Source organism: Idiotropiscis lumnitzeri, chromosome 1, assembly GCF_059441095.1.
Source record: "Idiotropiscis lumnitzeri isolate Australia: NSW breed Sydney's pygmy pipehorse chromosome 1, RoL_Ilum_1.0, whole genome shotgun sequence".
NCBI classification, from domain to species: Eukaryota; Metazoa; Chordata; class Actinopteri; order Syngnathiformes; family Syngnathidae; genus Idiotropiscis; species Idiotropiscis lumnitzeri.
Window position 1 is genome coordinate 2,104,065 of NC_142391.1, and position 9,844 is coordinate 2,113,908.

Consider the following 9,844-nt stretch of genomic DNA (forward strand, 5'->3'; position numbering starts at 1 on the left):
ACAACGGAGCCGGCTGACTGTTTGGCATTTACATATGTACAATATTCATTTATTCAGAGGAAGGGGAAAAAAAAACTTCCCGGGATGCATAGCCTTGAAATTGGTCATAACAAATGTGTCCCGACAAGTACAGAAGAATTGAAAATGTAGTGTGATGTGACATTCATCTGCTAACAAACAGGTGGTAACCCCATTTCACACATGTTGGGAATACATCTTGTGAAATACTGTTAAGGATTTTATTCGTCCAAGAGTGGAACTCTTTCATCCATTTGTTGCCTTTTGTCGGGAAGCCTAAAAAAAAAAAAAAAACAGAGTTTTAATTGATGTGGGTTAAACGCAATTGACAGTATGTCCTATTTCAAAAATGATTTCTGGAAGGGCGCAAAAGGGAAAAAACGAAGAAATGAAAGGTGGAAGGAAGGAAACATGGTATAAAAGGAGGGAGGAAACCGGGACGAAATAAGGGAGGGAGGAAGGAAAGATGGAACGAAGGCTGGAAGGATGGTCTGAGACGGAGGAGCGGCTTCTGGACAAGTCTTCGTAATGTTGACGCGTGTTGTTTACCTTTGCAACCTTGCCGGATGCGAGGCGTAATAGAGCGCCAACAGGAAAGCCTGAAGACACGTGACAGCACATTTATTTGTTTAAAAAAAAAAAAATGTAAACAAATTAAAGGTTACGCGGATCAAACTTACTCCCAGGAAGGCCAGACCTCCTTGGATGGCGGCTGCCCACTCGAAGTTGAGCTGCTGTGTGATGATGCCGCCCATGGTAGGCCCATAAAACATCCTGGAAACGGGGCATTTTTAAAAAAAAAAAATTTTTTTTACACCAGGACATTTTCGATCAGACCCGACTAGTGAGCTTGCTAAACAGGCATTTATGTACATTAAAGCCGAGCAAATGTTGTGGATTTGAACTAAAGTCAGAATTTGTGTTGTAGTCTGACATCACTTTTTTGTCCAACTAATTTCCTGGCTAAACAGGCTGCTGTATAAAATTGAAACTTTATGAAGTTTGCAATCATTTTTAAAGTCGGACATCAAACTTTGTGTAGTTGCTGCGTCCCCACGACAGATTCCGCCGCACCTCGCATGACTGATTTCCCGACTCACCCTGTCGACCAAACGGCACCGAACAACCCCGACACCATTCCGAGAGTGCTCAGTCCCTCCTCGAAACCGTTGTCGCTGCACGAGAGAAGAAGGAACCAGGCGATAAAACGACAATCCCTCTTGAGCTCTGAAAATGACCCCCCAGGCACTCACTAGGCGCACTTGATGACCTCTGGGAATATGGGGATGGCGGTCATGGCCAGGGAAAAGCCGATTACGCCCAACATAACAACCAGCAGCCAGAGTTGCCTGGGAATGTAGATTGATTGTTCAGTTCACACATTTACGCTTGGGTGAGTAATACAGAAAGCTGCATTGAAGAGGAAATCAAAGTTTGAAAACCAGAAGGTTAAAATGTTGCATGCCAATAAATAATCAAATGAGACTATTGTAAAGTTTGCACAGTGAGTACAAATAAAAGACTAAAAGAAAACTTTAAAGTTTCTAAAGAAAAAAAAAAAAGTGCCGTTATTTTTGTTTAACGCTAACTTGTTTTCATAACCTCCGACCCAAAACAGCTTTTTTTGCATAATCTTTTTTGGCCTCATTTGTGGAGGTTTTTGTTTGGTATGCTAATCAGATGCAGCTTTTCGAGGAGGTCCAATCACAGTTGTCGTCATCAGTGCTAGTAAAGCCTTTTTTTTCTTCTTTTAATATCATATCCAAGACGAGCTCTAAATGTTCTCAATCAAAAGCCATTTATCAGTTGAGGTGACTTAATCAAATTTTTTTTTGTGATCCAATACCTCAACAACACATTGCAATGAAAAAAAAAAAAAAAAGGCTCATCCAAACGGTCTTAATTTTGTCAAAATGTGTCTGAAAATAACATCCCAACATGATAATGTTTTATGTGGCTGGAAGTCAGCAGTGATTCAAATCAAGTCAACAAATAACAAATGATCGGATCGGGACGACTATCGTAATATTTGTACAGTTGGTGCAAACAATTGACTAATAAAGAAAACATGACACGTATTGTATTTTTTTTTTTGTCTAACAATAATTTGTTTTCATAATTTAAGAACCGAAAGCGGTCATGTGGATTTTTGCCTAATCTTGTTTAGCAGCGGCTCTTAAACTCCTTTAACCTCTTTTGTGACGTTTCCCTATTTTGACACCATTCGCTAAGATTCATTGTGCTATTTTTTTTTTAAACAAAAATTTTCAAAGACAAGTTCAATTTTGACATCAAAAGTCAAATTTATCAAATTCTTTTTCATCCCCGCTAGGAAAACGAGCATTTTCATGACTTGGTTGCGGGAATTACACACGCTTGCTCGTGGGATGTTGAAGACAACCGCGGTGCATCTTCGGAGTACGATTACGGTGATGCACTTTATTTTGGAGTCAGCCAGCCCTCCATTAAACGTCTCCAGTAGGCTCAAATTGCCGCTGCTCGCCTCCTAACTGGAGAACATTAAACGGCGCGCATAACTTTGATTCTGGCTACACTTTCTGCGTTTGAATTTTGGAATTAGTTTTTAGTTTCATTTAGTTGTAAAATACCTCGGTATGTTCAGGAAAGGGACGGGCCCCAGCAACAGAAAGCCGGCCGCCGTGGCCGCGCCTCCGATCACCATGAACCAGCTCCTGGACGCCTAAAAAGGGAGTGATGGATGCTTAGAAAGAAGACTCATGAGAAAAGACGGCTTTTAATACTCACGGGGTATTTATCTGTGAAGAAGCCCATCAGTGGGGAGCCCAGCGAGTACGGGAAGGACAGACCCAGCATGATCAGGCCCACGTAGCCGGTGGACAATTGGAACTGTTCCACGGCGTACAGGGACAACGTGGCGTCCAGGAAGCCCAGACCCGAGCTCAGGGTGAAGATGACGTAGCAGAGCAGGACGATTTTCAGGTTTTTGAGAAGTCTCAAGAAGGAGCTTTTCGAGGAAGCGGCGTCTGAGAAGAAGTGGCAAGCAGTTATGAGTCCCTATGGATCAGACCCAACAAGTTTGCTGGCTAAGCAGGTTGCGGTCAGAAGAAATGAATTTGAATCGATCATGTGCATTGCTCACATTTGTTTCATCATCCATGCTTTCCTACCACGGCTTGCCAGCTGATCAGACCTGACTCGTTTGCTGGCTAGATAGGCTGCTGTTTCAATTGAAGCCTTCTAACGTTAATGAGCGTGTGGATTTCTCACACCGTGGCGTCAATCCTTGCTTTTCACCATGGATTCCTTACTAATCAGACCCGACGTGTTTGCTGGCTAAATGGGATGCAATGAAAGCTTTTTCGGGTTTCGCCAATCATATGGATTTTCAACAATCGCAGGTGTGACTTTGTGCATTGTTGTCGCTTCGCTCCCATCATAGATTCCCGATTGATCAGACCCAATTATTTTGCTGGCTAAACAGGCTGCTGGATCAATTGACGCCTTAAGCATTTTGACAATCGGGTGCATTTTCAACTTTCTTAAATCTAACCTTGTCGCCTCGCCGCCCCTGCATCCGTATTGATCAGACCCGACTAGTTTGCCGGCTAAACTCGAGACCAATGTAAATGGGATCAGCTGAAGTGTTATACCGACGGAGGGAAGGATGTAGATGTTGAGCGGCACCATAATCAACAGGAAGCAGCCGAGCACCATGAAGGGAACCTCGTAGCCAAAGGACTGGTAGAACCAGCCTCCCACCGGCGGTCCCAAGATGAGGCCCAGGCCCGTAAACACTTCCAAACTTCCCTGCAAGGAAAAGAGCGACATCCGACATTCGCGCTCTAACGGCAGGAAGACCAAAGAGTTCAAAAGTGTGTCAGGAATAAATTAGACAGAGGAGTTTGTTAAACGCTAATGTAAAGTAGTTTTTTGTTTTGGCAGGATAAGATCAACCATTTAAGTAAAATGTTGTTGTCATGATTATTGTGTTATTGTATGATTCCGTAATTTACAATAAATTCAACATTTAATACTAAATAAAAATGTACAAATAAGAAAATAATTTGCGCCTCCCCCTCCGACCAGCACCCACTCTCCGCCACAACTTTAAATATCATTTCCGTTGCAAAACAAACCTACAGCATAGAAACAATACTCGCTGCGCGCAGTGGGAAAGGAGAGCGCCACTGCCAACTACTGGAGTGGAGGCGCAATTACACTTTGTTGTAGTTCGGTGGAAGAAAGGCTTTTTCCCCCGGGGCACACACAGCATCGCCCCCTCCCACTATTTGAGAAGTACTGTACTAATATCTAATAATTTACAACAATATAACCAATAACGAAAAATTATTTTGTAAATTTATTTTGAAAAATTGTATTTTAAAATGAAGTGTATACATAATTGTTTATTTTATGAACATGCCATTTGTTGACAGTAAACAACATCATTCTTGGCAAAATTAGAGCCTGGTGAATTTTGGTGATAACCAAAACCTTTTTCAACGCTCTAATGTCTAACATTGTTGTGTCGCCGCTGCTTTCACATCATCTATTCCCAAATTAATTACACCTGACGAGCTGACGCTGGACTTTGTTACGTACTTGCTGCGACTGAACAGACCCAACGAGTTTGCCGCCTAACTGGACTGCTGCTGCATTTGAAGCCAGTCGTACAAATTTTTCTGATCGTGTGCCGTTTTAACGCTCCTAAGCTCCAACTTCGCGGCGTAACAGATTCCCTATTGATCAGACCCGAGCGGTGAGCGCCTCACGCAGCAATGCTGACATGCTTCCACTCGCAAGTGTTTCCCGAGGCTGCAGCCGACGGGGAATGCGACGGCAGCTCTGAAACGTTAGCGCTCGTGATCGCGCGGTGTCAACAACATGCCGGACGAAGACAAAGGCTCGTCCACACTCACCAAAACAGTCGCCACATTGTTTGGGAATACTTTAGCCGAGAGGGCAAAAGACGAGGTCATGGCGGCGGCGAAGCCAACCGCGTCCACCGACCGCACGATGATGCACAAGGCGATGAAAACGGGACCGGCGGGAGCTCGGTCCAGCAGCCTGCCGAGACAAATCAATACCAGTTCTTTAGGACAGTGGTTCTCAACCTGAGCTCTGGGGTCCACCAAAGGTCTGCGCGCAGCAATCTGGGTGACGACAAAACTATTTGGACTCAATTGAGTGATATCGTTCAAACAAAAATATACAGTGACATATCTTTAGCAATGCTTTTTAGCAAGCACATTATTTATTTTATTGATTTGGTAACCAATTAAAAAAAAAAGATTTTAGCAATTATGCAACCCGGCTAACGATATTAAAACAAAAGCAAAGGGTTCTCAAACCATTGTAGCACGACTGTCTTGGAAAAATACAAGTCTCGTAATAATACGACTGTGTATCCCAAAATTTTTTTTAAATACAGCTTAACTCATTCACTACAAGCCAAGTAAAAAAAAAATGGATCTTTGACGTCTTTAGCCGTCAATGGTAGTAAATGAGTTCATTCTGAATTTTTTTTTTTTTTTTTTTAACTCACAACTTAATTCTCATAAGATTACGATGATTTTTTGGGGGAGTTTTATTTCTCATGATTCAGATTTTTAAATCCTTGAAAAGAAATACTTAATTTTTGTAAGATTACGACTTTTTATGCCGACAAAATTTTTTGTCTTTTTTTTTTGACCCCCTCCCCGGCACCCACAATTTTGAGAATCCCCGTTTTAAATCAATATGAAATCCTGACGATTGTCACCCGAAGAGAATGGTGCAGCCTGACGACACAAACAATCCCATGATGAGCATCATTTTTGCGCCGATTTGAACGATCTGATGGAGAGAGAAAAAAAAAACAAAACATGAAGATGCATTCAGTACACATGTCCTGAATGTGCATCCAATCCTACACGTTACATGCATGCGAGGGGGAGAAAAAAAAAAAACATGTTGTGCTTACATATCGACCCAGGATCAACGAGCCAATTAAATTGCTCACAGCGTAGCAGCCGAATATGACGCCGACAAGCGTCTGAGATGCGCCTTTCTTTTCTGCCTGGACACAAACAAACATTCATTCCACAGCAGAATTTAATTTCAATCTAAAAATTATGTATAGTGTGAGCGCATTCTCCAATCGTCGTTTTATGAATTTGAATTTAGCAAAGCTACACAGCAAATTAAAGTTGGGATAATTCATCCGATTAAAATCCACATCGCAACGTAGCAAAATGCAAATTTCAGAACGCAAAGAAAAAAACTGCTCAATGTCAGTAGGTGGCTTCATTTGGAATACATATTTTAGTTATTCATTTATTTTATTGTGCCTAGATAGGTGCAGACCACATTGTTTCATGAAATGTTTATTTGCATGACTGTTGTAATCTGATTTAATGATTTTTGCACCACACTTGTTTAATAAAATTTTAATCGAATTTTTAGCTGCATCCAAGCAGATAAATCGTATTAAGTGATTTATTTGCCATTATTTTAACATAAAACTAACGCATAATCTATAATACAGATTTATTTATAGCTCTTAACACGTTAAAAAAAAAAAAGCACATGATAAGTGGGCTTGAAAAAAATAATTGCATGTTAATTCACAATTGCAGTGCTGGGGGGGGCGGAATACATCAAATGAATCGCAATTTGATTATTTTCTGAAATCATTCAACCCGATACCGTATTCTACCAAATTTCTAAATCCGGATCCAGACTCTTGGGCCGCGACTACATGATGCTAATTGTTAGCCAGTCTGTGGCGTTTTCCATTATGTGTTAGCATTAAGCTAGCAGGGGCAAAGTTATTTTCATTGCACAACATAATTCTTTTTGCTTTCATTTTAGAGTATCTTTTTTTTTTTTTCATTTGAATACAAACGCAGGGCGCTGACAGAACTCTGTTAATCAATAATCTTATTACAGGCCCTCGACTGACATGACTGACACACAGACGTATCCATTTCACGGTAGCCCCAAGTGACCCGCCACGCTTTGCTGTCCAGCCAGGAGAATAAAAGAGCGATTCACAGGAGGAGGTTTTATGATGCGTCTCACATGTTTATAAATTGCCCCGCCGAGCACGAGTACACCATTACTTGATTGCAAGGTCATCTTTGGTATCTAATCCACATTTATAGTGTGTGAGTGACGCACGTCCTGCGCATGGTCTTGCCACGGCGGCCAATCACGGCTCTCGGGCTTTATTTTGTGGAATTTTCTCCAGCTGATTAGCTTAGCCCTCGCTTGCTTGGCACCACCGAGCGCAGAAAGAAGCGGACGCTGGGTGTTTTATTCCTTTTGATCACGGGTGTCAAACTCAAGGCCCGGGGGGCCATATCTGGCCCACGACCTCATTTTATGCGGCCCGCGAAGGGCAAATTATGTGCGTCAACTTCTTGTTTCGAGCGCATTTTCTTCACTTTTAACATATTCAACAGATATGAGAGTTTGCCATTTATTTGTTGACAATCCTCCCCATTGAAAACAAATTGAAAAATTGTTGAACAAACAATTACCGACTAGCTTTTGATTTGCAAATAATTTGTTGTGTGTATGTGATAACGTAAGGTGATCATACATTTGTGAGTTTACAGTCATGAAGGACCACTGAGGGAAACCAGAACCACGTTATGGCCACGTCCACAAAAATGAGTTTGACACCCCTGCTTTAGATAATTGCTTTGTTGGACATAATAAATAACAACAACATTTGCAATAATTTCATAAATGCATATATTTGTGATTAAATAATTGGTTAATTAATTATATATAAATCTGAAAATGTCAATACAATAACTTCATTTTAATACAGTATTTGTCTTTTTTTTTTTTTCAAATATGACGGGGTTCAAAACGGCTCTCAATCATGATATGGAAAAGCCGAAGGGTGTCAAATGTTCCCAATTTTATGAATATAAAAATCCTAAATAATGTTTCTTTCGTGTACCTCGTTGCTCTTCTCTCGGGGCTCACACTGCCCCCCCCCCCAAAGATAATTCATTTGAAAACACAACGGTTTGCTTCCTCAGAACACACTTCTATTATCACCAAAAATAATCAGAATTTTAGTAGAATTTTTGGTACACTTGGATATCAAGTCAAGCAAAGCTGTCTTGTAGGAATTAGCTCTCTATGGGGTTGGGGTTTGGGGAATCAAGAGATCCTTTCTGTTGTTAGATTAGGCCTCTTAATAGTTAGATCGGTGCCTCGAGCGAGGCCACTGTCTCGCTGTGACGCTTCCTCCTGGCTCGGCATCCGCTTATCTACGACACCCAGGGTACGCATTATAGTTGATTTCGGTTAAGGCCGCCGATCAAGATTAGAAGATGCCAAGCCAGGAGGACCGCTCGCAGCGACACCACGGCCTAGCTCAAGTCACCGGCCTCATTTCTAAGAGGCCTTAGCTAACAATGTGCAAAATTTACCTCAATTGGGAAAAAGGGTCCCAGTATGGAGTAGCAGATCATGGAGCTGAAGTTGACAGACGCCATTGATATCAAGGTGAGGGTCTGCTGCTTTGTCATCCTTGCCGGAGGCTCCCTCGATTCCTCTTTTTTTTCAAAGAATATTTTCAAAGTTATGCTTGTATACTGTATTAGGGCTGCACAATTATGTTCCTTGAATAAACAATCAGGAAAATCATATTTCAGTATTTCAAATGGACCAAGTGCTAACCCAATAAATATGTCAGTATTTTGTTTAATGCCACTCGCCGTGAATTCCATCCATGTCAAAACAAAGGATGCTGATCCCTTCCGAGGTATAACTCCGCAACTCCGATTTTTGTTCGACTTTCTTCTCTCGCCATGACTCATTAGGGTGCACTTATTTGTTATTTAGACGCCTCAAGCATCCGTTTTCCCCCTGGTGGTTGGCTGACTACTGGCTGAGAAAGTGCTTGATTAGTTATGCTGCAGAGCAAAGCTATGAGAATTTGATCGTTTGTGCAGGACTAGCATATCATGTCATCATAAAATATACAACTTGTAAATATGACTTGTTATTCTTGTAATGTTCCAAATGTTCACAAAAATACCCAACTTATTTCTCAACGACTTTATTCTTGTAATATTGTGACTTTAATCTTGGCCTTTATCGTTGTGTGATGTACAATTTAAAAATCTGTGATACATTCAAACTTGTAAAATGTGATCCGTGATATGGCTTGGAATGACCTGAAATTTCTTGGGCCTGACCACAAAAACAGTGAGTAGGTGAGTTTTTTTTGCTGTTTGGTTTTTTTTTTCAGTGAATACCAGACCATAGGTTTGAAACAAAAATTGGCGAATATGCAAATTTGGAATTGTTATACTGCGTTATTCCTCTAATATAATAACGTTCTTTTATTATTATTATCCCCTTGAAAATAGACTTTTTAGTTCTTGCAATACAACAACTTGAATCTTTTGTCAGAATTCCAAACTGTGGACAATCATTGACACTGATGTTTTTGTACTGAACATGAAAATGCCGAACAGGAAAACCGGATTGGATCTTCAAACTCAAATCGTGTGCGTGTTGCCACTTATTAAATTTTCTTCAGAAAAAGTAGCCAACCTGGTAGTTGAATGTCCGCGTCATCTTCGGGCTGCATTTTCATTCTTTAGTGAGCGATTTCCAGTGGGTTGGTGTCGGGACTGATGCGATATTCAAAGAAGCGAAACAAAAGGAACTTGGTCCGACATTACCGAACACGCACGTAATTTCACACGCCCAAATTCACCTTCGCGTGTTTTACTTCTACTTCCGGAGTTAAGACGGAACAGACACAGCGGCTGCTTCCGGGAGAGTCTTCAAATTAAAAGCGTTGTTGCGATTTGAGATTAAACGTGTCATT

At 41.2% G+C, this 9,844-nt stretch overlaps 1 protein-coding gene across 1 annotated transcript; it reads right to left on the reverse strand.

The window, feature by feature from the left end:
* Positions 1-14: 14 nt before the first annotated feature.
* On the reverse strand, positions 15-9,780 carry slc18b1 (solute carrier family 18 member B1). The gene is made up of 13 exons (XM_088310153.1): positions 9,565-9,780; positions 8,433-8,557; positions 5,963-6,058; positions 5,762-5,835; positions 4,920-5,067; positions 3,651-3,807; positions 2,785-3,023; positions 2,628-2,719; positions 1,272-1,367; positions 1,119-1,193; positions 699-792; positions 568-617; positions 15-294 (listed from the first exon to the last, which is right to left on the reverse strand). The coding sequence occupies exons 1-13, from the start codon at positions 9,605-9,607 to the stop codon at positions 240-242; spliced, it is 1,344 nt and encodes a 447-aa protein (XP_088166279.1). The 5' UTR covers positions 9,608-9,780; the 3' UTR covers positions 15-239.
* Positions 9,781-9,844: the final 64 nt, after the last annotated feature.